Here is a 26,776-nt window from a genome sequence, read left to right on the forward strand (position 1 = left end):
GGGTTATTGTGTTATTCAATTTTCTAGTACAAAATATGTGATGAGATTTAATATCAATCATATTAAAATCATAAAAAAAGAAGAAACAAATAAAAGTTTATTTAAAATAATGGAAAGTCCACATACCCTTTTGATACCATAAATTATTTTCATAATTTCATTTTTTTAAGAGTCAATTTGGACATTTTGTAAGATTATGATATCAAAGTCCCATGACTAAAAAAATATGCATTATGTTTATTTTCATTTTTAAATTGTTTATGAGACAAATCAAAACATACTCAATATTTGCCACCATTTAAAAACACCTAATTTTAGGTGTTTTTAACTGTTTTAGTATAAATACATACATATATATATACACACACATATACATAAATATATATAAAAAAGACATGATTTGACAGCGAGTAGTAATTTTTGTCTCCCCAAACACAACATTAAACATATAATAATTATTTTAAATTATCTCAAAAAACAAACATACATATTATCTCTAACACGCACTTATGTATCTTTGTTTTTCTCTCTCTGTCTCCATAAAATACAACAAAAGACTTAGAAAACGAATCCAAACATTGTGATGAATTTGCAAAAGGTAATATATTCGGAAAAAAGTTTTGAGTTTGCAACTTTTAGCTCCAAGGAGTTAAAAGAGAAGCAAACCAACTACCCACCCACAATAACAAACTTTAAATAAACAAATGAGAATGAACTGTCAGGCAGTAATTATACACACATTACCATTAATTATTTTTATTTCTATTTTTCAGAAAATAAAAAAGAAAAGAGGGTTTTTTCTCCTTTTTTTTTAAATAAAATATTTGTGCAGAAAATTTAATGAATAGAGCAAGTGGTAAATTTGTAGGTTAGCCAGTTAACCTGATCGTATGAGGTCAAGATTGTGGGGCCCTTTTAATGTTGTGCCCATTTTTCTCCGCTGGAAAAGTCATTTTCTTTCGCTTTCAAACGCTGGTGGGCGCTAAACTGCACTTTTTGAAGACAGCTCCAATCTCAACTACCCTACTACTTCCATTGGTAAAATGAATTGATGGCTGAATTCTACCTTAAATTTAATATAATTATGAATATTTTTTCAACTAAAAATTAATTATACAGTTATTATTTCATCCGTATTGTTTTTTATAAAAAAAAGAAAAATATTTGAAAAATATAAAAGAAAATCCGAGAGTGGATAAAGAAAAGTATTTTAATTTTTTTTAAAATTATAATTTATAATTTAGGCAATTCACCCACAAAAATTAGATGAAAATTCAATGGAGACTAACGAAATGGGGTCGTTGTTAGGCGGACGTCAAAATCAATGAAATATTTATAATTATGATAAATTTTATGAAAAAATTGCAGTAATTTACCTAAATAAATATATTGTAAAAAAGTGAATTACTTATTAATAAATAAAAAAGAATAAGTGATGGGTGAATTGCATTTCACCCCATGTGAAAAAAAGGCTTTTTCAAAAAGCGGATAAATTCAATTGATTATTATTATTCGAATCTTCATCAATAAGTTATATTATTAATTTATGATTAAATGCAGTAGTGGTAATTGGCAATCAAATAACATGATTACTGAATTAATTTTAGCGATAATTACACTTTCCTCCTCTTAAATTTAGTATAATTACACGTAGACTCTCTGTAGTTTGAAAAATTATATTTAGTACTCTGAGGTTTGCTTCGTCTAACAAATAAATTCCATGTTAATTAAAATTTACTCAATTTGTTGATATAACAAAAAATTAAATTATATTGATATTTACCCTTAATTGACTTAAAACCAAGTGCGATTTTTACCCAAGGGTTTGCTACTTCAGGTCTTTTAACTGAAATACACGAATCCACAATATTAGTACCCACTCTTCAATCAGAGTGGCTAATAATGCACGTAAGTATGAACACTAGCCAATAGGCTTTTCTCTCATGCCTTTCTTCGTTCATGGTTCGATATTTTGGTGTCCTAGGCGTAGAGGAACCACACCAATCCATCCCGAACTTGGTGGTTAAGCTCTACTACGGTGACGATACTGTAGGGGAGGTCCTGCGGAAAAATAGCTCGACGCCAGGATGATCAAAAGCTTAACACCTCTCGTTCTTATTACTTTTTCAACGAATAAAATGAAAAATCAAAAGGTCGTCTTATTCAAAACCCCAATTATGACATCCCTTCTCTCCCACTTCATACCTCGGAACGCACCGTTCTTATAGAGATAAACGCGAGTAGAGAAAAATACAGACATGCTGCCACCCTTATAGATAGATAAATACACTAAGACATCCTCCCACCATAATACAAGCAGAGAATAACACATGAAGTCAAGTCGAGCAAGATTTTAAAGGTTTTCGATCTAACTTCCTTTATAATGTGAAGATATACCTCCTCACATGCATTAATGCGTGAAGACGTATGATGGTAATTTGATCATAAAAAAATACATTTGACCTGCTATAAGTCAGTAATAAGTCAATTAAGGGTAAATATATATATTTTTTTCTAATTTTTTTTGTTAATATCATCAAATTCGGTAAATTTTGACTAATGGATGAATTTGTTTATTAAATGAAAACAAATCTCAAAAGTGTTGGATATAATTTTTCAAATTATAGAGAATTTATCTATAATTCCGCCAAACTCGTAACGAAGGAAGTGTAATTATCCCTTAATTTTAAGTTAATCGATCACCTTAAAAATGGGCCTTTAGCCCAGTTGGGGGCATTAGCGTAGAATGAGTGAATGATTACTCTCTCTCTCTCTCTCAGCAATTCCATAACTTTGCAGGTTTACGAGAAAAACTCATGACCAAACTCACTACTGCAGATAAAGTTGCAATTTTGGTCCAAAAAATATAGGATGATTTGTAATATTTAATTTATACTTTTTTAAATAGTCACTGTTAATTCTATATTTTAGAAAAATATTAATCTCATATTTTAAAAAAATATTGCAAAGCTAATTCCGAATGTTGTAAAGTTAGTCTCAAAGTTGTAAATATTTTTATAATGGCATTAACTTTGAAAACTTTTTTCCTAAAATACGAGAGTAATATATATTAATTATTTCAGGAAGCATGTTGTTTAATATTACAAACCAATTATGGGATGAAAATTGCAATTTTCTCCACTACTGCAAGTCTGCAACATTGATTTCTTATTAGTTTTGGTATTGTTCTAGTTTTGAGAAAAACCATTTCAACACTAAAATAGGATGTAATTATTGCAGGGAGAGTTAGTTAATTGGTTTCAACCAACGTTCACTATTTGGCCCCTATGCGGTCTACAATCTGAACGGTGGGTTGTCGCGAGAGGTATTATTTATTTTAATTTTATATGAATCTTAAGAATTTTGTTCCGAGAAAATAATTAGTGATGAGTTAGAAATTTTAGGGTTTATAAGCCGCGCAAATTTGTCATCTTTAATAATATGAAACTCATTATAGTATCATCAATCCTCAAACGAGAGGTTTGGGATGGACACATATTCTAGTTCACATAAATGGCGGCACCACATGATACGTCTCGCAAAACGATCAATGCCCGGGTATTGTTCACTTCGAGATTTTGCCCTAAAAAATATTTAATGTTAGTTAGAGAAGCATTAGAGCTTATAAGCTACTAAAAGACTAAAAATGCTCGTTTGCAATAAACGTTGAACGTGTGTCGGTATTATGTGCCAAATAATATAACGGGGTTTAATTTAGATGTTTCGTAATTATAAAATGACATGTTTGAATTTCACTAATATCTATTATAATACCACTTATTAATCAATTAGAAATTATTATTTAATATTGATAAGCAAAGATTAAGTGAGAGTCTTAATATGAAGGCATATATAACTGATTATCTAAAAAATAATAAAAAAAACCCTATTACTAGAAATTAAATATTTTCATGTCACAATCATCAAAAGAATTGTTTCTTTCTTGCACACTGAGCAATACCCATTATCAATTTGGGGGTAAAAAAAAGAAAGAAAAATGTAATAATGAGTTGTTTGAGTGTAGGAATTTAATAAAAGGTAGCAGAAGGGCCCATCAGCATGTTTTCTTTGTCTAGAAATGTGAAAAATAAATATCATGGGAATCAACAATTTCCATAACTGGTAGAGAAATAAACCATTTTCAAGGCATCAAAGTTAGGAAGGAGTCGAGTAGAACGAGCCATGGAAAGCCTAAAATCGCGGTTTCGGGTAGGGGGATGTGCCCCGCGGCAGGGGTCAAATAGTTGGCAACTCCGGAAACGCGATTATTGCACAGCCAGTTTTCAAGTATTTTTTCACTTACCTCATGTGCGCTTTATGCACTTGTTAGAACATCAAGATATTCATAAGGGTAATTGCACCGTTTTTCTAATAAAATTTTGTGTAATTATATATAAATATTAATATGATTTAAGAAACTACATATAGCATTTGTGATGTTTGTTTTTGTATAATAAATAGATCCATTCCTTAGTTAAAATTCACCGAATTTACTGATATTAACTAAAAGAGTGCATGAAAATTCATATTTACCCCAAACAGGTCAAATAATTATTTTTTTCTGATCAAACTACCCTTCTACGTTTTCACGCACTAATGCATGAAAGAAGGTATATTTTCGTTCTTATAAGTCAATTGTGGGTATAAGATGGAGTAGATCATAAACGAAGACTTTATATGCTGAAATATATATATATATATATGTATATACATGTTTTGTGTGGGTGTGTATGTGCACGAATATTTATAACGTGTAATAAAAGTATTCAAGACTTTAATACCATTTACCCGATTTTTTCTTTTTGTTCTACATATTTATAATTTATTTTAAGTGAAACAAATATCAGATTAATCTTTTCAATGTTAGGCGGGGAGGTGGGGTTGGGGAGTGGTTTGAGCACACACTTAGCCATGGAATTGTGACTTTTAATCAAGAGAAGCAACGTATATTTCAGTAAAGTTGTGTTTTTTTTAAAAAAAAACCTTAAACCAAAGTATAAATTATAACGATATAAATATCACATAATTATTTGAAAAATTACTAACATTCTCATGATTTTAACGACCATCCAACAAGTAGCCAAATTTGTTAGTTTTCGTTAAATTTTCATCCACTTTTTTTATGGTGAACCAACCAAATGCTTTTATGAATTATAATTTTATTTATTTTTTAAAATTTTATGAATTTTTTTTATGAATTAAGTGGATAAATTTTTTCATTTACTTTGTTCGATTTTTTTACAATTTTTTTATTTTATTAAAAAAAAGCACTAGAGTAAAGTTGATAATTTGAACCCTCTAATCAAGAACAACACAATTTCATTAAACATAAAAAAATATTTGTAATTTTTCAAACAATGAGGACGAGCTAGTTTTAATTTTCACCAAATTTAGACATAAAAACTACACTTGTTTTCAAATCAGATTAGATTTTCCATTGCATTTCCTACATGACATTTTTATATTAAATGCAATAAAAAGTAGAAAGGGGATTTGCAATTAAAAAGTTAAATTAGTTGAGTGAGGGTTGGTTGGGGGGTGAGTTGGATGGGAATTGGAGGGTTTTCATAAAATGGCAGCAGAGAGAGATTCCAATTCCTCCTTTACCCATCAGATCATACCAATCCAAACACAGAAGAAAACAAAATGAAATGTTTCTACACCAAAGAACTCATATTTGCAAGTAACAAATCTACATGAAAAGCAGCAATTCTGTAACTCAGTTATACTCAGACCAGCTTCCCACTTATTGCATATATACATAATGGCTCAAAATTTTGAGAGAATCCTCATTCCTCAACTTTGCAAGAGCTGCCCTCTCTATTTTTCTTATCCACTCTTTGCTTACACAAAACAGCCTCCCGATTTCCTCCAGCGATTTGCACTGACGGTTTCCTAGTCCGAATCTTAGTATCAAAACCTGCTTCTCTCTTGGCTCCAACCCATTAAGAAGTCTGTGAACGTCGTTTATCATGTGTTGTCGGATCACCGTTTCTTCTGGGCTCAGTATCGATGTATCAGGTGCAATTTCCTGCAACATAATAGGGAAAGATGTCTTGTCACATGACTACATTCGATCTGAATAATGAATACAAAACTCAATTCAGCTTAGATTAGTAGAACAGTCGAAGGCATCAAGAACGACAAACTTGAGTCTTACCATATACTTTGCACTGATTGCTTCCCCTATTTTCTGATCTATAGATCCCACAACTCTGAGGCATTTGCTAGCCGACATAATTTTAGCTATGGATAGGCCAGTATACTTGGCAATATCAGAGTCATCTGGATATTTCCCGTTGCTGGTGCTAAGGGCCTTGCGTGCTCTTTGTACTTGATTTATAACCTTGCTTAAAGTGCACTGCACCCAGAAAAAAGGTACAATTGTGAATGCTGAAACTCTGTTTCCGTTTTATTTATTTTCGTTCAATTTTTTGAGAAAAAATGTAAGAAGTTTGAATGACAAGCAGTCGATATGGACAAAGAATGAGGAGTACAGGAATTCGGACTCCTCTGGCATGTCTCGCCACCAGTGTTGACATTGACTTCCTAATCCAGTACTGGACGTAGGTTGAGAATTTGTATCCCCTTGACTGATCGAACCTTTCTGCACCTTGCAAGACCCCTATATTTCCTGCCTGTAGAAAATATGACTAAGTTGTCAGAGTTTGGATATGAAATAAAAAACCATTTGAACGACCAAACATTTCTAACTGCATTGTTTGCAACAACTGTTTACGTTCCAACTATGCTCTATGAACAGCACGAATTCCAGTTTAGGTTTTTTGTGTGAACAATATTCAGCCTATCCAACATTACGAGCAAGACAGGCCTTGAAATATTACAATGAAGTGGACGCAAAAGGGGAACTAGAAAAGCAAAGGGAAAAAGAAAGACAACCTGAATAAGGTCTTCAAAGGCTACTCCAAGTCCCCAATAGTTTCTTGCAATAAACAAAACCAAGGAGCGTGTACTTCTTAGAAGCTCGTCCCTGCAATGCCAACCATAATGCAAATTCTGCTGCAATTCCTTCTTTTTAATTCCAGCAGCTTCTGCCCAGCTGCTCAAGCTAGCTACCTGACCAGTTTCTTCTTCCAGTATCGTCCTGACTTTTTCCAGTTCTGCTACCAACTGTCATATAATAATGTTAACTATAAGCTAAGACTTTTCTTGGATAAGCAGAAAACACTGCTTACACAACAGAAACTGAAACAACCTTAACTCCACTCGACATTTCTGCCTCGTTTCTAGCAATTCTCTGTCTTTTATTTCTAGATCTTGAAGCTCTTCTAGCAGAGGCATATTTATGCTGTTTTGAAATGGTTACTGTAGGCAATTCTTGCGTAGTAATACCACTTTCCTTATCCAACATTCTTTTTCTCCTCAATTTTCTGAGTTCTTTTCTTCCAGATCGAACAACTTCGCCTACATGGTTATCCACTGAATCATTTACCTTGGGCTCTTCAACAAGCTCAGTTGTTGCATTAGACAAATCAAAAGAAGTTGAGGATTTCAGGGTCCTGGATAGACATGAATAGAACAATCTTAAAGCTCCAAGTCTTTCTAATTGCTCCAGAATATCTCTTTCCAACCTTACCACATTAGAATCGGAAAACATGTCTTCCAACATATCAAGATTTTTCATTAATAATCTGAACTGCGATAATTGGGTTGCTTGTAAGCTAGTAAGGTACGCCAACTTATCCTCGCTGTTAGATGTTTCAATGTGCTTTTCAAGTAAACTTGATAAACCATCACTCGAGCCCTTCCCAACTGCAACCTGAATAGATAAAAGTATATAAGCAAGTAAATGAACATTGAACCCTGAAAGAGAAAGATAAATCTCTTCTCATGATGTCACTGGTAACACCAAAGTGCCCTGCTAATGCCTGATCAGATTTGTCGACAAATTACTTAATATGCAATCAGAGCAATGGAAAGATAGATGACCTTTGTTTCTCTAGTTCCCAAGTAATAATTCTCCAAAAGCTGAGGGGACGAAGAACAAACATGTACTCTGGAAGCATCATTAAGTGTTTCAGTCTCTCCATATAAAACTGATGAAGCAGACAATCTCGCCAAGATGTAGGAGGTATCTCTGCCTCTACCTGTATAGTTTGAGTACAATAGATAAGAAACCGTATCTTCAAACTTCATGACGAGAAATTCTTTTGTCTGTTTGCATATGTTAGTATGACTCGGAGGAGGGGTGGAACAACCAGCATTAGAGAAAAACGTTTTGCGGGCAGAGTTAAAAAGTTGACCAGGATTATCAAATATGACAAAGGAATTATTGGTTACTATTATTGGCAATACATTACAGGGAACACAGCTGGCCACAATGCATCAATGCTTTCGGTGAAAAATTTCTTTGGAAACCCTTGTTCCCTCTCTCTTATTTCTATTTCTTGAGTAAGATTACACATTCAAGAAACATGAAATGAACTAATCTACTTAGACTTCGTATAACATCAAATATTTAACATGGTAGGGAAATACTCAAAAACGCCGAATCACACAGAGAACCTTGAGTATAAGAGCTCGTTAGAAGCCTGAGAATAAATGCTCACTGACTCGTACACGAAAACAATGATTCAGGATACAAACACAATTTCACCAGGAAACAAGTTCTTTGAGAACCTATAAGGAAAAATGATTCATTCTAGCAGATCGGGATAAATCATTAAAAACTCACAATGTCATAACAGGGAAAGATATTCCACTTCATCTTTAAGATTAATATTCCGGGTTGCAAGTCCGAACGTAGGATGGCAACGCTATGATCTATAATTCATCTTTCACTTTAAGTATTTTCTTAAACTTTGTATATACAATCTAACTTCAGCCCTACTGCAAAACTCACATATTAGCTTGTTGACTTAGTGCGCTCAATCCTCTGTATTCTGGTGTTATACGGAACATGCATGAGTTTGTTTACATAACATTTACCTCAAGAACAATCACTAAGAAAGCTAAAACATAAACAAACGTAAAATTTACCTCAAGAAAGGAAAAAAAAAAGCCAACATAATTAGATCACAGAAATCTTGCAACCAAAAAATATGACTTAAGAAAAAGAGTGCAATAAAACCGTATGATCTCATTTCCAAGAATTGGTGACTCACAAGGGTATGTGTAAGGCAGAGACGATGTACTTGTGGAGAAGGGGGATTGAACTGAAAGACCACTCCATTTGAGGTTTAGCCTAAAACCCATTGACAAAAAATTGTTTCTTGAAGGCAAGAAATGCCCATCAGATGCTCACTGAGTGATGAAAATTGGAAAAGTGGAGGGTCAGAGAGATATGCTGCTCTTGTCAGCTGTCAGCCACTGGTTCCCCATCTCAACCATAGGGTCAATACACCCTGCCTTTCACACGTTTGCTTCTTTTTGGTATGTCGTAAGTGGTTCAAATTCATGTTGCGTAAGTAATGAATTATTGAATATGATTATTCACTTCTGTTCCAGAAGAAATTCCCCCACACGGGCAAGTTTCCATTTATTTTTAAAGTAATCACGATTTTCCATTTTCGTAATTTACCAACACGATTTACTATCAGCTGATTCAGCTAATCTTCTGATTAAATTTTAAATTTAGATGGATTGCTTGCTTCAACGTAGAAATACAGCTTTTCTTTTTTTCCCACCTTCCTTTTTGTGGTAAAAGTTAAATTTGTCAGATGCCTATAGAGAGCAGAGAAGTTGATTCTATTTTGTTAGATGCATGCAGCGATTCCAATGCAAAATCTATTAAATTCAGCTTTAGACCTGGATTTTGTAACGTTTTTACCAATTAAGATTTGATTTTCCGAACTACATAACATAATCTCTGTATTTTCCAGCAAAAATCAAGTTTTAATGCCTCAATATAAAATCAGAGTACCAAATAAATTTCATGAAATGCAAGTAATTTCAAAGAATCGACCTGATTATTTATTCCAAATATAGCAAGGAGGACATCTTTCCGGTTCCAACTACTACGCTTCACTCACTCTCTCCCAAAATTGGATCCCCCCGATGTCTCTGTTATAAACGACAGTGGAATATACAAATACTTTCCATGTAAACCCAAAAAGGTTTAAAATGAAGGAGGAGAAGAAATATTGAGCTAAATAATTACAGGTGTTTGTAAAATTTGCGCAAGTAATTGCAATTAAAGCCGAAGCGAGACAGTCATGCGTTGATTTAAGAAACGTGATGGAAGGTGTATCATAATTCCCGGGTAATTTCTTCTCCTTCAAGAATCATGAACATCAGTTGTCCTTGCAGTTTCTTGTGTAACTGGAGGCCAATCTCGATTGCGGTTGGAAAAAATCAAATGGCGCTCCTGGTCCAAAGGATCGTCTTGTAGCATTGGGTGAGTCTGACAGAAGAGGTTCATATACAGAATTGCGGCCCTTGGGTTGCGATATTGACAAAGGGGAGAGATCTTTTTCCAAAGATCTCGACTGAGGTTCTATGTTCCCCAATGACAGGATTGGCCCTCCCAATCGTTCTGCCTGCTGAAGTATGTTGATTTTGCTCGACCTATACGTGTATCTGAAGTACTTCAGAGCAAGAACAGGACCCATTCCAGCCGCAACAATAAGCTGAAATAGCATAGTGTTTGGTCAGCGGACATATGATTTTAAAAAATGGGGAGGACCTTACAAAATTTTATCTTCTGAGTTTGACGGGCTGAAAAGCAATGTGTCCCAGTGTAGAGATAGAAACTAGAATTAAGAAAGTCGATTTAAATACAAAAACCAACTTTTGCATCTCTATTTGATGGAGGAGATAAATGGCACAAGTTAGGGCATTGGGGCATAATTGATCGCAAAATCAGAAAGAAACATTAAATACACAGGTTTTCTGGACAGTAAGGAGTGGTAGTTCCTCGTATTATGAATTAGGAAGAGAATTCATTTTGATTGAAGGAGTTGCATTAGACAATTTGGTGATTAGCAGAATGGTTCATACATTGAGGAATAACAGAACGAAAAAGAAGACTCACAATCATTGTAATCCAGTATGATGGCTGCTTGCAAAGACGAAACATTATTGTGTACATCCCCGACGACGGGAGAGCACTAACAATCCAGTTGATGACATAAAAAGCTACCAGATTGCCCCATATTGCAATGTGTTGCAATATTGTAAAAGAACTGCAAACACCAAATGGAACGGGGTGAACCAATCCCAAATATATTCAGATGACAGATAATATGAAAAATATGAAGCAAACAGCAACAGTAACAGCCAAGACCCATTTTGCAATAAAATCACGGGTAAATATAACGGGCTCTCCTGAGGTTTGAAGTTTGCCATAGTTACAAATACTCTCTCGTTGTTTGAAAAATTACAAATACCTCTTGTGACAACTCAATGTAGGAGGGTATTTGTAATTTCAGGGGTGTAACGAGGGGGTAATTGTAATTAAGGTGAACCTGAGGGGGAGCCCCTTGTAATATACCTAAAATCAAAGTAAAATATCAGATTTGCATGCCAGTGTGGTGCAATAAAAATGAAATGTCTTGCTAGAAGGCCTTAAACATGGGAAACTGAATTTGACTACTAGTGGTAAATTATATGAAAATGTCTATGATTACTAGTCTGGGAAAATCTTTATGATTATTATTAGTCTGGGAAAATCAAGAATCTGAAACTTTTTCTACACAAGGGGTGAAGTCTATAGAATGGCACTCATAGGATAACATACACATTTTCTCTTCTTTCATATTTCCACATGTTTTTAGTTAAGACGAGAAAGTCAGCATAAGAAATGAAAGAGAAAAACAGCCACTCACTTCGTCTCTAGTGCAACGACAAATGCCTGCAACCAAATGCATCCAGAAAGTGCAACCATCGATACCTCCTCCATCTCACTTTTCTCAAAAGCATAGGAATGTATTGAGATGACAAAAACAACAATTGCCTGAAGAGCAGCACAGATTGACAATCAAAGTAAACCATCAAGTACTTCACAAAGGAAAGAAAAATCTTCTCCATGCTAACACAGAAGCCGCAAAAATGAATTTCATCGAATCAGTTGGTGGTAATTCATTATAGGTCATCGATGTAAATCAAAGTTCATACTTGTCATTTGGTCTGACGTGCATTAGACATGAATCTCATATTTTTTATTTGTTTCAGCTCCGTACAGAATAGCAGCCACCATCCTCTCTCGGAGTACTTTGCCTACACTCCATATATACATATTCTTTTGCCTTTTGGAACAGGTGCACTTATCCAATGAAATACCGTGGTAACTTTTCGCAGCCTTGCAGCCTAAACCCCCTTTGGTGTATCCATTTCTTAAATTAACTAGATTAAATGCTTTAGTCCATCCAAAAGAGAATTTTCTAATTTTCACACAAAGGATAATAGTAGGACCAGTGATGGGTGTTTAAGTCATTTCCATACATCAATTCAACATGCTTTCTAGCACACCTAAACCTAACCTCTATTATGAATCTGTTGACCTCTTACTCTTTGACCCTTCGAAAAAATTGTTTCTTATCTGAAACTTGACTTGTGATCCAGAAAAGCATGTGTTTGGTAAGAAAAAGGATACATAAATAAAAATAAAAAGGCACTCACATGAAATAGAGAACGGCCAAACCATCCAGCAAATGTGCTAGGGTTAAGAAGTCTGTTTCATTGTTTGAAAAAATACCGGAAGTCAACATAAACGAAATTCAGGAACAGTGTTCACCACAAGTGCAACCCTTTGGAAGCAAAAGTGGAATGGAAACAGGAGAAAGAGCACAGGTTTAAACCTTCCCGCTTGGCAGTAAAACAGTATCTGTGGGTGCTGCATTACAGTCCTTTCACTAAGATCTTTGTCTAGAACACTGACTAAAACAGGAACACTAGTGTAGAAAACATTATAAGCCATCAAGCTAACAGAGTTGAAAAGACTTGTCCCTGAGACACCTGAAATAAATGAGAAACTGGAAGCCTATGTGGTTAGTACATGAGTAGAACCTATACTCCTTTTGCCATTCAACATAGCTGCAAACAAATATAAGAAGCCAAATGAGAGTGGCTGCCAGCAAATCAAGGAACTTACAAGATCTGGATAAAACATATTAGCAGGGACTTATAGAAGGAATATTGAGAAAGAAATGCTGTGCGGTTGTATGAATAACGTCCATGCACAAGTATCAGTCTTTTTAAAAATCTGAACTCTGCAAGACAAGGATATTAACATGTGTAAAAGATGCGGTAAATATAGTGTAAATATAAAACTTACTCAAAATTCCAATAAACAAATAATTGCCTCAAGCAAATCAAATCTGAACTTCAGTTCAAGAAAGCAATTAAACATAGATGGAGCGTGCTACAGTGTCGATGGATTCTAAGTGGAAATGAAGAGCAACCGTTATAATAGAACATGCATTGGTGGTTCATCATTTGAGCTTTTAGCCAACTCAAGAATGGAAAAAAGAACAACTTCAAAAACAAAAGGTTAAAAAATAAATGGGCATGGGTGGTTCAAGGTCTCTTGAAGATCCCATTTATAAAGCTCACAAATTCCATATTCAGCAGTAAATCATGTATGGAGGGGGAGGGTACACAAATTCACCATTCTCTCATTAGCCAGGACATTCTTGTTCCACAAAATATGGACCCTACCTACAACAGTTGGTTTTTCACAATTTCTAGCAACTAAAAATTCAATAGTTTACGATGAATCCTTCTTCATATAATAGACAAACATTTCACCAACTGTAGATTTCAAATAAGGTAGAGATGACATTAATTCAGACAGCAAAACAAAGATCTTACTTCCAATGCTATAATCAGCTGCCCTTGCCGCCTGCAGCCCTTCTCTCCCACTAATGCCCACTCCTATGTCAGCTTGTTGAATCATCCTCACATCATTTCCACCATCCCCAATGGCCAAGGTTCTATATTCACATGATTTCAGAAGCTCCACAAGCTAAAAAAGGTTAAAAGGAAAAGAAACTCTTCAGCACATTTTCCTAGATAAATAACAGTAAAAAGGTCAAAGATCTTTAAATACGAGCATTGATGTGCCACTGCTTCTTGGCTGGTATTTTTAATTGCTTGAGATCGCGTGGATTAGAATACCAAAGTGTTGAACATAGAAGGTTTAGTCTAAGATAGAACATCAAATCAGGCATACTATTCTTTTCTTATAATTCCAAAATCTGAAAACCTATTCGTTGTTTTTTTTTAATTATTTTCTCTTGTTCCTCTACTTTCTGGGGTTGGTCTAAATGGAAGCAAATGACTACTTTTTTTTTACAGTCTCTGCAGTGGGGCATAAAGTGGCATGATGATACCAATCCCGTATCAACCCCTTTAGTGATTGCATTTTATTGTTAAATGAAGGCATCTACCCCAGCATGCTTCCTACAGCTTTGCAGTTCGGAATTCTTAAAACTACTATAGATATGGTACTTCCTCAACCAGAAAATGACAGTAGAAAAGAAGGCTGGCAGATTACATTCTAGAAATATTAGTAGTTAAACAAAGAATTGGTTGCAGAATTTTATGCAGAGAGATTCATTGGTTAACATGGTATTCAGGAGAAGTTCAAGGTGCCATGAAAATCATTAGAAAACTTATTGCTAGAAGGATGTGAAATTGAAATATCAATGAAGGGATGAACTTTGTGTTACTTGATTAGTTTAATTCTACATGACAGGCATTAGAGGACCCTAAAAATAGTAAAAACAAGAATGATATCTGGTACAGTTAAGGCACCTGTGCCTTCTGTGATGGAGTAACACGGCAACATATAGCTGTCCTTGACAAAACTGCAAGCTCTGTGAATGCTTTACGGTAATGCTTTAGGGCAATTTCAAGAGCCCAGCCATCAACAACAAAAGCTACATCCTGTGACAAAAAGACATCTGTTACAAGGAACTCCCAAGAGGAAATATGAGTAATAAGTGCATATATTGTTTTCACTTTATTCCACACATTTCTCTGAGGGGGAACAAAAGAAGCCCAGAGAGAACAAATCTTTCCTGAAAAAGTCTAGCAACATCTAATGAGCCTCCTCCATGCCAGGCATATAAAAGATAAGTAAAATATAAAAAAAGGTGCTCAGATGTCATAAGAGACGTCAAGACAACTACATTAGACGCATATAAAACTAATGGGGGACCACAGGTGATAGTTATTATTCTGAAATTTCCACTTCTTTTTGGGTCATGCTGATACCATTCATATATTCTTTCAGTTCTTCAATTACTAGCACGCAAACATGATGATATACTGACTAGTTCAGGAGCCACTAGAGCTTTATCATATCAATTGGAGAACACGGTGAAAATTATAGCCGTTGAGGTATTATTCACTCATAACTAAGAGCCCTCAGGTGGCTCACAGAAAATCACAAAATCTACTAATTCAAGGCCTGGTATTCATATGAGGTATTACGGCATCTCAGAAGGAACTGAGAACAAAAAGTACTATGCTAATGCACAACTAGGATGAGGTTTTTATCCTATGGCTTCTGAGATATAAGAAAGCTCAGTTCTATGCATCCTAATTAAGCTCCATATGACACACCAGCCATAAATCATTAAAGGATAGAAAAAACTGTTCAGGTTCCAGAATTTAAGCAAAGATGGAAAAAGTGAATTTATGACAAGACACAGATACATGATCACATTATTTACTGGCATCTTTCCACCAAATTATTCACTAAGCAACTGGGTAATCTTCTTTCCAATAGCCATATTTTCCTTTCAATTTAACACAGCAACTATGAAGAATGAACTTTTAGTGAGGCACTCTGAGAACCTATTCAATAATAGCAACAAGAAGTTCAGGCTGATAAGAATTGCTTCATAAAAATGGGAAACCCATACCTTCGGTTCAGAATTTGTGATTCTCATAGTAAGCAAAACCCTCTCCAGACTCCTACATACTTCATCCTCAGTTTTCCCATTAATCATCAGAAGTTGACCTTTAGGCTCTGTTAACAGTCAGCAAAACCAGTTTCAAATATGAAAATGATGATAAAAGCTGAAGAGCTAGCAGCATCAGGTGCAGATTTCTAGTAATATAGTTGAGAAGTAACCTAAATGTCAAAGTAAAAGATTGAGAAGAAAATTAAACAGAAATAACTCTCAAGTAAATCAAGTGAGTCCAACAAATATCGAGGGAGCCATTTGTTGCTTGTCAACCACAAGAAGTGTGTTCCAGTATTGAGTTTGGTTTTGTTCTCAATTTATCCTCTAATTTCTCCCCACTATTCTAATCACCTTTCAATCTTCCATAAGGAGAAAGATCCCTTATCACAAAGGTTTTTATATCATTTACTAAATTGCCAAGAAAAGAAATCTTTCTTTACTATTTTGTCTCTTGGTAATTCAGATTGAAATTCCACCATTTCTTTCCTTACTAGTTTTCCATTCACCAAATTACACAACTATAAAAATTCAACATGTTTTTTTCTTCTATCAAGATCTACAGGATATCACATGAGAAGGGATAACGGTTCCTACAAGTTCCACTTCAAAGGTAAATCCACTAATGTATAAGATTCACAATATTAACTTAAGAACGGTGGGGTTAAGTTAACTTCTATTTGAAACTTTTCTAATATATAAAAGGTTTTGATTCTTGACAATTCTGCATTGATCTCTCACAATATCACCAAATTTCTCATTCAACTTCCAGGTAGGATGATATAACTCCCTAGCAAGTTTGCTACAAAACTACAGCAGCAAATTTAACCCAGATTTATGACCAAACTGTTTAGGTTATGCAAATTGCTTCAACAATCATCCTTAACAGAATCATATGCAACTTCACTGATAATATTTGATAATTTTAAATAACAATCTCATTTCTGAGTATACCAAATTCATTAATCATGAATTTACTTTCTCTTTCTGCAACTTCCACTCTTATCAATTCTCCAAAATATTCACATTTAGGCTAATACTAGGCATGAGTATTCCAAGATTGAGTAAAATCACCTGGGGACACAAAATTGCAAGAAAGAGCTATTTGTATAGCAGTGTTCTGCTTGTCTCCAGTCAGCATCCAAAAATTTATTCCTGCTTTCCTGAGAGTTTCGATTGTTTCTGGCACTCCATCCTGGATTTTTACCAAGATGGAAATAGTACAGGTAAAATAACTACTTAGGCAACAGATTAAAAAGGGTGTAACAGATGAACATTAAAATTTGTGTTTTCTAGCCAAAAAGAATCACCTGTAGGCGATCCTCTATGGCAGCAACACCAAGAATCTCAAAATCATGCTCTAATCTTTGGCAGACTTCAGCTACTCTCCACTGCAAAATTTGGAGTAAGTACTTTTTCCACGTTAAACAATATTACAGCTTGACAACATAGGCAGACCGTAGGTGGTCATCCAAGCAAACAAAAAGATGATACAAACAGAGTTGTAGGCTTCAAAGGCTACCTCTCTATCAACTAGTGTACTATTAGCTTCTTTGAACATTGATGCCCATTCCTGATACTCATCATGGTCTAATTCGCGCCAAGCAAGGCATAATGTCCGCAGACCCAGTTGAGCATACTGTTCCACAGCTTCAGCAAAAGTCCGAATCTGTTGCCCTGACATAACACTTCAAGTTTAGATACTCAAATAAGGTAATTATAAGATGCTGCAAAGATGGAGAATTTCTTTATCTACCAAGGATTTAAAACATGCCAGTATTTGGTATATGTTATTAATCTTCTATTTGGTTAAAGCTCATCACCAGGATCAAAATGATCAGTATGGCAAAATAATAGGAAGCAACAGATTTTCAAATTTTGTATGTTTAGAAGGACTGCACATAATAATAGGAAGCAACAGATTTTCAAGTTTTGTATGTTTACAAGGATTGCACATTGTATGCTATTCAGATTTATACTGATAATAACATGTTTCCCTAGCTTGATTGGTAATATCATGTTTCCTGAATAAGATGCAGTTAATTTCAAGCTATAGAACACCTGAAATTCCAGATTACTTGATACCAATTTCCTACCTTCAATTTCTTCAAGGTTGATAAAAAAGAAAAAAGAAAAAGTCATCCAAGAAAGAAGAAGAAAGTTACCCGCATAAGCATGAGGAAGAATCGCTTCATCTGCTCCCTTCGATAAGAGGAAAATTTTCCCGCTTTGGCAATCCTTAACAACTACAGACATCCTTTTCCTGTCAGAAGTAAACTCCAGAATGTCTAGCACTTCATATCGGACTAGTGAAGCATTGAAACTGATGTCTGCAAAGCCAGGAAACATATATTATATATCTAGTACAACAGAGACAAGTTACAACCAATGTTCCTCAATCTTACCAAGAACATTCCCATTTTTATTAACAAAAGCCATATGCAGACGAGCAGCTGCGCGTACAAGAGCTTCTTCATCTTGGGATTGCGCCTTGTATGAAATATCTCCACTTTTACTGGGTAAACCCATATATAGAAACAGTGCAGGATTAGAGGTCAGGAGCATGAGAAAAACCATTCCTTCAAAGACCATATAAAACATGACTCGAACTTTGTGGCTTCTGTGTGTAGTGAATTATCTCTGCAAGCTCTTACAAATAAATATGCTAAAATTACCTTCTGACAGGGATTACAGTATTGCATATCGCCATAATCTTTAGAAACTGAATCACATCGGTAGAGCCACTGGATACAGCATTAAGCAGTTGTGCATCTGTAGACCACAGGGTAAATAACTTCTAATATATCATGAAAAGACTCCTTACTCCAAACAGAACCACATAAAATAATCAAAAGACTTATTACTGAAAACCTATGGCCTTACCAAATTCAGATAATAAACAAAATAAAGACAAATTCACTTAGCAATGGGAGCAAAAAATAAAATCATACTCATATCAGAATATCAACTCATTAGACCATCCATAAAACCCAACTACTTAATGCAGTGAATTGCCTAAGCATCATGCAACTAATATCTTGAGTAGTTACTAGCACTTTCGGTTAGTGGAGAAACAAGATCGTTGATGGGCAAGGAAAAAACAAATATGCTGGATTAAACACACAAAACAAAAGAACAATCCAATTAAACGGAGACCTATATTCAAGCAGCAACAGGATTCCATGTTATTTCAACCAAAACTGTTTTGAAATGCATGAATAATCCACAGATATGCTATTCCATGCAAAATAAGTCTCTTTGCAAGGGTTACACTGAATTAAAGGCTGTAAGATCTCTTCTTTTTCTCTCTTCCCGAAACTCGGATGTAAATAGGCTACATCAATTATCAACTAGGAAAATATTGATTAAAACGCTTTTGTGACAAATGATTAGCAGGAAAAGATTTTCACCTCAGTTCAAACTACAGTATCATGAAACTCAACATGTTTTGTTAGAAATTAAAACTATAGTCACATGCTACAACTGGATGCAGCTTTATTAAGGAGTGCAAGACCTCATCCACCTATTATCCACGTATATTAACTCCACTCCTATTCCAACACATCTTTTACCACATGAAGCATGTGGTTTGAGAAACAAAAGCATGCTAAATCAGGAGACAGGAAAAGCAAAATAAGTTCCTCAATAACAACCTCCGAATGGACACATTTTCACAGTGATAAAAACCTTCCTAGTGTTCTCCAGGACCACTATATCTAGATAAGAGAAACAAATCCAAGCACCTAGTGTTCTATATCATATTTTATCAAAATATTGCAAGCTGAGTTGGTCTGAGAGTCCCTTTTCACTGGATGTTTGCTTTAGTTGTTGTACAAAATGACAAGCAACAGTATCTTGACTTCAAAGGTCACACCCTAACTACAGAAGATGTTTAAGTTCTGACTTTTCAAGACATGGAGCTTAACAGAGAAACCAATATGAAATTCACAGCTACACATGTTTTACCTGTCAAAGCATCCCCATTTTCATTCCCATAAAACCTTCCGCTTATGCAACATCTTTTGAAGATCATTTTGTTCTCAGTAAGGGTTCCTGTCTTATCAGTCAATATATACTCAACTTGTCCCAAGTCCTCACTAATTGCTGTGCTGCCAGGTGCAAGAAACAGAGTAAACTAAAGCAGATATTGCATGTATACTCATTCAACAGGCAATATCATGAGTGCATCTGTATTTCTTACTTGGCTGCGTGGGACCGAGTCCCTGTTTCTACATCAACCATCTGATCATCCCAATCAATAAATTTGGCATATAAGCCTTTAACAAGATCTAAGGATACCTGCAGTGGAGAAGAGCACACCCTTTACAAAGACAAAGTGCATATTAAAGTAACAGCAGAAAACCACTAAACCAGACCAAATTATCCTACTTGCAAGTTCTTCAAGATTATATAAAAATTGAGTGGCTATAAAGACAACTCCTAGTGAAAAATTTAACTACAAATGAGTCAGTACCCAATAGGATAAGTATGACAATTGTCACGATTCTATGAACTACTAAAAAGCTTACCTTTATAGATATAGGAATCATAATGGAGCATAGCAGTTCAAATCGTAGAGGGATGATCAGGAGCTCATACCAAGGACCTTCTGTTGGATACCGAACATACCATAGCTACAATAGACGAATAAAATTGGTATCATTAAATACAAAGAACTAAGTCACATAAAACATGATTCACAGTGTGCCAGGAATTTCATGTCAGAGTCAACATTCAAGTACAGTATCTGCTTTCATCTGTACTTCTATTTGAATTCCTATTTTGTCAACAATGAGAAATGGTGAAAGGAAGAACAAACAAAGTACTCCAAGCCAAATTCCTATTGATAACTTCATGAATTAACCAAAAGGATCATTATCCTTGATCTTCCAATCTGTATTTGGACAAACCTAACCTAATTGAGTTCCACAAAAGCTGCTCAAATTCGACCCAAATAATTTCTACAGGTGTGTGACATTAGAACTTTGCACAAGCTTAATCCATTTCAAGTTTCATTTGTTTGCATACATGTGCTGAATTACATAACTAGAACAAGAGCAAGAAGAAACACAAAATCTTTTTTAGGGGGACACACCTTTCTTGCTTCTGTATCCTTCCAAACATTCCCCGCTATGCCCAGAACAATAACTACAACTATCTGAAAAACAAATATTGCTCCAGTCAATTTGTCGATCATGGCATCTACAGCTGTAAGCTTCGGTTCAGGTACCCCCCTACTCATGCCTAGCTTGGTTTCATTGCCTGTGATTAAAAAGAGATGCAGAAGTAAGACCAGAAGGTATCTTCAAAAGAGGAAAACATTTTTGGAAAAAATTAGAAACAGTGACATTAGGAGATTGTGCCCCAATGATAACAAAGTATGCGTCCAAAATAAGTATGAAAAATAGAATATAAGTTGCCAACACGTACTACACCTTTAACAAATTGTCAACTCATGCTAGTTATCTGTTAAGGATGAAAATAGAACACTGAAAGATGAGCCATCCAGTTGCACCACTAGGAAAGTGACATCATTCCAAATAAGGTGTAATTCAGGGAGAGTAGCTCCATTGTTTACTACACCCATATGTAGAGTCTTGAAAGTTAAAGTTCCAGAAAGATATGTTGGCTGGCAGTTTATATTCAATATAGCGAAAGGACCTCAGAGATATACAAATCTCATGTATAATAGCGCATACCATTATCCTAATGTGGGGAATATTACCTTGTCATAAAAGGGATCAGACAAACTCAAAGGATCCAAAGAAACCCAACTATATGCATGTGTTTTCAATTAGTTTACCGTGATAACTAAAATTTTTTAAGAAAGAAAGATGGAATATGAGGTTAAATAGTATGAATCAAGCAGAAAAAAAAGTAACATAAAAGATAATGTCAATTTTTAAATTATGAAAGAGTTGTGGTATTGGTGCATATTATCCTTAAAACATACTTATGGCATAATAAGGAAACATATTAGGAGTTGAAATCTGTAGAATTCAGCATACAAATTGATGTTTACTACTCAATGACCCTGCTGACCAAGTTTTGGGCTCTTCCCCGATGGGAACTAAATATCCTCCTCTACTTCCTATTAACTCACTAACAATAACTTCTTGGACCAAACAGTTTAAAGAATGAGAAAAGAAAAATTTAACACTTCCTTCTTTTCTAATATCCATCTTCAATAAAAATTGAATTTCCCAATATATAATCAAGACCTTGATATGTAAAATGTCATGCACTTGCCTGTGTATACAGCAACTCCACAGGCCCACTCTGTATTCCTTAAGTAGCACGATTGAAGAAGTGTATTTTTAATTGTCAAGGGGCAGACATCGTTATCAAGAAATGGAGGAAAAAGTCGCATATTCGCATCAAACCTCCTAATATCTTTATCTGGAGTGGGGCACTCAATTACACCCTGGCACAAACGAGAAAAACAAAATGACATTGTCTTCCGTGGAGTGATCTAGCATTTAAAAAGAAATAAACATCATGCCTTGATTTTGTGCAACAACTCAACATCTATTCCCATGCAAGCAGAAGGTATCAACCGTGTCTTCAGGTCAGTTTCACCATCTAGTGCTGCGGTCTACAAACAGAGAGAATCATTATCACTATGTCAGACGAAGATATGTGGTGAAAATGAATTTTTCAGATACATGGGAACATGATCAGGAAGATAAAAAAGCAGTGTGGCTACTTATTCAATTGCCATTGTCAATTTACTAATAAGTTGTAACACTCTGTAGACACATTGTAGAACCTAGAACAGATAATGGTCAGCATGTTGCAGACTGTGCAGTGAAAAGAGAGCGAGAGAGGGAGAGAGAGAAGTTCACAAATTGTCCAGGGGAAAGAATAAAAATAAACCTTTTCAGCCTTAAGCATATCTCTTTAATCATTCAGTCTGTGGGTGCACATAACCCTTGGATAAGTCAAACACAGACTATCTAGGGAACTTTGTGACGGATGTTAACATGAAACAGAAACAGTCAAGAAGCATATCAACTTAATCTCAACTTTATGATCCTTACATTACTCCATCTCCTTCCTTAAACTGGATTAGGAGGCAAGACTCCGAAACTTTAACCGATTCCTCACTTGAGTTAAACCCTATACAGTTTAACTTCTTGATAGTAAAAACTATAGACAGTTCCAGTGATGTGTTTGTCATGGAATACCAGAAGAGGCAGTCAAATCGCTGGACGTAGATCAGAAAGCAAATATGCTTACTGCTCTTAAGTTGAAATCAATCCTATGACACAGTTTATCTTCTTGACATGGTCAACTATCATAGACATGCAAATGAAATGTTTGTACTGGAATATTAGAAGATTTGTAGCAAGTCAAGCCGTAGGACATCAATTGAGTGCATTTTTGCTTTATGTTCTCAGATTGAAGAAACACATTATTTTAACATTTATAAGTAACTTAGGGTAAATAACCAAACACCAGATAGGAAACAAAATGAAAGTTAAAAGTAGAGAGAGGAAGAAAATTTACCTCCACATAACAAATCCCCTGAGGATCTGCGGTACCAAGCAAGACAAGATCACAAGGAACTTCATCATTTTCACGCAGCCACACGATGTTTCCAACATGGATATCTTGGGCTTGAATCTAATTGAAAATAAACACGATAGGCAAATGGTCCAATATGAAAAAGATGGAGGGTCAAAAAGCAAGCAGAAAATAATAATAATAATAGTTGAGAAACAAAAGGAAAATGGGACATAAACCACTGAACATGACAGTGATTTACTTCACAGCACATGAAATTTTTCTGTATTTCAATTGCTTTCAAACACAGCCTTTGGGAACATGATAGTAAGTTTGACAGCAAAGAATTACCACCAGTTAACAGATGAATACATAAATAGAGCACCAAACATATTATTAAAACCATTATGGGACAATCATTGGTGAAGGGAGTATGGAGCCCAACGACAGCACTAAATAGTTTATTGAAACAATCATGCGACAAATCAGTGGTGGAGGGAGTATGGAGCCCAGAGCCAGGACCGCCCTAGATGCTGCATAATGTCGTTATGTGTGTTTGTAAATCAGGATGTTGATTTTAGTATTTAGAACGGAAGTAGAATGGATATCAATAAGTTTGCAAATCACCATATATTTTTATCTATGGCATAATGTACACTTCTAGTGAGATATGGATCTGCAACCAATTGAATTTTTAACATAATGTGGGCCATACTAAACAAAATGTATCCATACATGAGCGACAAAGAAATCTCCTTTGTTCTTTCTTTTCCACTTTAAAATTCGGATAACTATGGAGGTAGAACTAAATGTTATCCAGCATAACCAAATTTGGCAAGCTAGAATAAGTACCCATCCAATCCTATTTATAATATAAGAGAAAACTCAAGAAATCTAAAATAAAATTTAGAAGTATAAGTAAATAGACAAGGGATTTCACATACAAGCTTTCTGATGCCCTGCCTCACAATCCAGACTTCTTTCTCATTTGCTTTCTTGTCTGAGAGATATCTATTGTAATCATCCCATGCCTCTTTTGTAGCAGAGACTGCAAAGATGAATATAAGAGGGCCCCATGTACTTGCAGGATTCACAGGAGTAATCAGAGACCACAGTTGAAGGCAAGCAATCAACAAAAAGTACTGATTCATGAATCGGCTGGAGCAAAAGAGCGAGTTGTTAGATGTAACAAAATGAAAATGAGGAAGGAAAGGAAACACGTCTTACAAAGGTTGTGACAGTGGCATTTGGTTACAGATTCATCATTCAGTATTAAAAGAAAAAAGAAATTGTGTAGGGTGATCTAATAATAGGGAAAAATAAGAGAGAGAGATGGAATGAAAAAAATCAAAATTAAAAGAAGCAAGAAAGGCTGAATATACTGCACACAAGAAGTTGTGTTAAACAGAATTGGTAGGTGAAGAATGTGAAATAAAGTATCGCCATTGTCCAACCAAAGTTGCAAGGAAGCAAAAATCAAATTGTACTACAACTGCATCAAAGGACATAACCTGCTCTTTCGTCCCAGTGCAGGAAATGAATGCAACTACTTAACTTTGCAGGTGCAGAAATGTAATTCTTATGTAAAACTAGGATTGCATAAACTTATAAAGGTGGGTTTGACTTTCCTGCACTAAACCCCCAAAAATAAAGAGAACTCAATACACTAGCCTAAATGAATTTATAGACCACATATAGCAAAACATATGTTTACCTGAATTGCTCCCATAGATTTTTGGGGAGAAAATTCCATATGGTATACTTTCTGTTTGATATACGATTGTCACAGTAGAGATCTTGTGCTAGACTATCATCATTTATATATACATAACGCTTCATGATCAACTTAATTGCATGTGATGAAGTTTATCAAGCTCACTCCACAGCCAACATGGATCTCAGTAGCATTCAGGGTGAGCAATTTCCAAGGAAGTTCACAAAATTCGCCTGCAATATATGAACAAGAATCTTATGATGATAATTACCGTCTAAAACAGATGCTGCTAAAACAAGGAACCAATTTCAAATTATGAGATAAAACCACAACAAATAAACGAAGAAATAATTCAGAAAAGGACTACGCTAACAACTCAAAGGATCCAGATAGAGCCCTCGCCAAGATATTGGATAGTGGAGTATGCACAAAAACGAAAAGGCTAAGTTCACTCTTTTTCAAGCTTAACAGCAAGAAAACTAAGAGGGGAGAAGGAGACACAAGAGTAAATATCATAACCTGGAGATACTTAACACACATTGGCCAAAGAACTTCCTTTCCTCAAACTTATTCTCGATTTCGCATAAAAACTCGGCACTTTCTCCCGTTGTTTTTTATAGAATTCAACAACTACCAGAAATCCTAATGCAAGAAACTAAACAAAATACGTCACAGTTTATGACCGATTCAGCTACACCAAGGAAACAAAAAAGAAATTAAACAAAAATAACAAACCAGAATTGGTTCTTTCTCGACAAAGAAAATCCGATTAAACATGGTAAAGATGAAAGGTGGACATTACCTCTTGATCAATGTTCTTTGAACTTGCGAGTGATTGAATAGTCAGAAAGGTACGTAATATCATAATCCGCCGAGATCCGACGCCAGAGCCGAACTACAGACGACTATTTCCGAAGCTTTCTTTTGCTGCAAAACGCGTAGGTTGTCTGCACTTGTGATCGCATCAGTCAACTCCGCAGCGAACGGTGGGAATTTCGGGAATCGGGAGCAAAGTCGCATAGTGTTAACAGCGATCTCTGTTGTTGTCGATGTGATGAGGCGCCTGGTTTGGCACTAGCATAGAATGATGGGCCCATGTGCTTGGGCCTTCAATACTATGTGCGTGCAGTCTATGTATCCAACCAACAAGTAAATTCTACGTGCAATGCAACCCAATACTGGGCTGAAGTCTTTTGGTGTAATTATATTAGCTAGTAACATGGCCTTAAGAGACAATGACACCGCCCTCTTTTAAAAGTTTTGTGTAATTATACGTAAATTTTATATAATTTGTTAAGTTATATATTGTACTTTTTACGTTGTTTCTATAACAAATAGATTGTTTTATTGATTAAAACTTAATGTATTTGTTAAAAATAACAAAACAATTAAATAAATACATATTTACTCATAATTGAGTTATTGCAAGTCAAATAATTATTTTATTGATCATACTATTCTTATACATCTTCACGCTCTAATGCATGTGAAAAGATACGTTTTTGCTCTTATATGGGCAGTTTTATCATATATATATATTTGTTTGCTTTGCAATAAGTCAATTGGGGAGCAAGTATGAATTTTTTTTCAATTATTTTCTGTAATATCAGCAAATTCGGCAATTTCTAATTAAAAAGATGGAGCTATTGTTAGATAAAAATAAATATCATTAGTAGTAAATGTA

General features: G+C 35.0%; 2 protein-coding genes across 2 annotated transcripts; both read right to left on the minus strand.

Moving 5' to 3' along the window:
* Window positions 1-5,639: 5,639 nt before the first annotated feature.
* SIGC (RNApolymerase sigma-subunit C) lies at window positions 5,640-9,383 on the minus strand. The gene is made up of 7 exons (XM_011083422.3): window positions 9,126-9,383; window positions 7,951-8,108; window positions 7,217-7,780; window positions 6,901-7,131; window positions 6,498-6,638; window positions 6,161-6,361; window positions 5,640-6,031 (listed from the first exon to the last, which is right to left on the minus strand). The coding sequence occupies exons 1-7, from the start codon at window positions 9,214-9,216 to the stop codon at window positions 5,747-5,749; spliced, it is 1,671 nt and encodes a 556-aa protein (XP_011081724.1). The 5' UTR covers window positions 9,217-9,383; the 3' UTR covers window positions 5,640-5,746.
* A 527-nt stretch (window positions 9,384-9,910) lies between these two features.
* On the minus strand, window positions 9,911-26,187 carry ALA2 (aminophospholipid ATPase 2). Its single transcript, XM_011083421.3, has 25 exons — window positions 25,895-26,187; window positions 25,093-25,325; window positions 24,323-24,536; window positions 23,382-23,498; window positions 22,375-22,467; window positions 22,122-22,296; window positions 20,968-21,134; window positions 20,402-20,506; window positions 20,074-20,171; window positions 19,839-19,981; window positions 18,548-18,644; window positions 18,278-18,387; window positions 18,038-18,202; window positions 17,395-17,549; window positions 17,183-17,263; window positions 16,947-17,067; window positions 15,831-15,937; window positions 14,716-14,847; window positions 13,771-13,924; window positions 13,052-13,169; window positions 12,759-12,932; window positions 12,580-12,631; window positions 11,787-11,914; window positions 10,994-11,144; window positions 9,911-10,589 (listed from the first exon to the last, which is right to left on the minus strand). Exons 2-25 carry the CDS (start codon window positions 25,215-25,217, stop codon window positions 10,254-10,256), a joined length of 3,318 nt encoding a protein of 1,105 aa, XP_011081723.1. The 5' UTR covers window positions 25,218-25,325; window positions 25,895-26,187; the 3' UTR covers window positions 9,911-10,253.
* Window positions 26,188-26,776: the final 589 nt, after the last annotated feature.

Source organism: Sesamum indicum, linkage group LG6, assembly GCF_026168435.1.
Source record: "Sesamum indicum cultivar Baizhima isolate 11 linkage group LG6, ASM2616843v1, whole genome shotgun sequence".
NCBI lineage: Eukaryota > Viridiplantae > Streptophyta > Magnoliopsida > Lamiales > Pedaliaceae > Sesamum > Sesamum indicum.

Bases quoted from the DNA above. Each gene is read 5' to 3' on its own strand.
- SIGC (XM_011083422.3), bottom strand. From the start codon at position 9,216: ATGGGTTTTAGGCTAAACCTCAAATGGAGTGGTCTTTCAGTTCAATCC. The intron at 7,781-7,950 runs GTCATCTATCTT...TTATCTATTCAG, and splicing joins TGGGAACTAGAGAAACAAAG to GTTGCAGTTGGGAAGGGCTC. The intron at 7,132-7,216 runs GTTGTTTCAGTT...ATTATATGACAG, and splicing joins AAATGTCGAGTGGAGTTAAG to TTGGTAGCAGAACTGGAAAA.
- ALA2 (XM_011083421.3), bottom strand. From the start codon at position 25,217: ATGAAGCGTTATGTATATATAAATGATGATAGTCTAGCACAAGATCTC. The intron at 20,507-20,967 runs GTGTGTCCCCCT...CGTCTATTGTAG, and splicing joins AGGATACAGAAGCAAGAAAG to CTATGGTATGTTCGGTATCC. The intron at 11,915-12,579 runs GTGAGTGCCTTT...GCTGCTCTTCAG, and splicing joins TTGGCCGTTCTCTATTTCAT to GCAATTGTTGTTTTTGTCAT.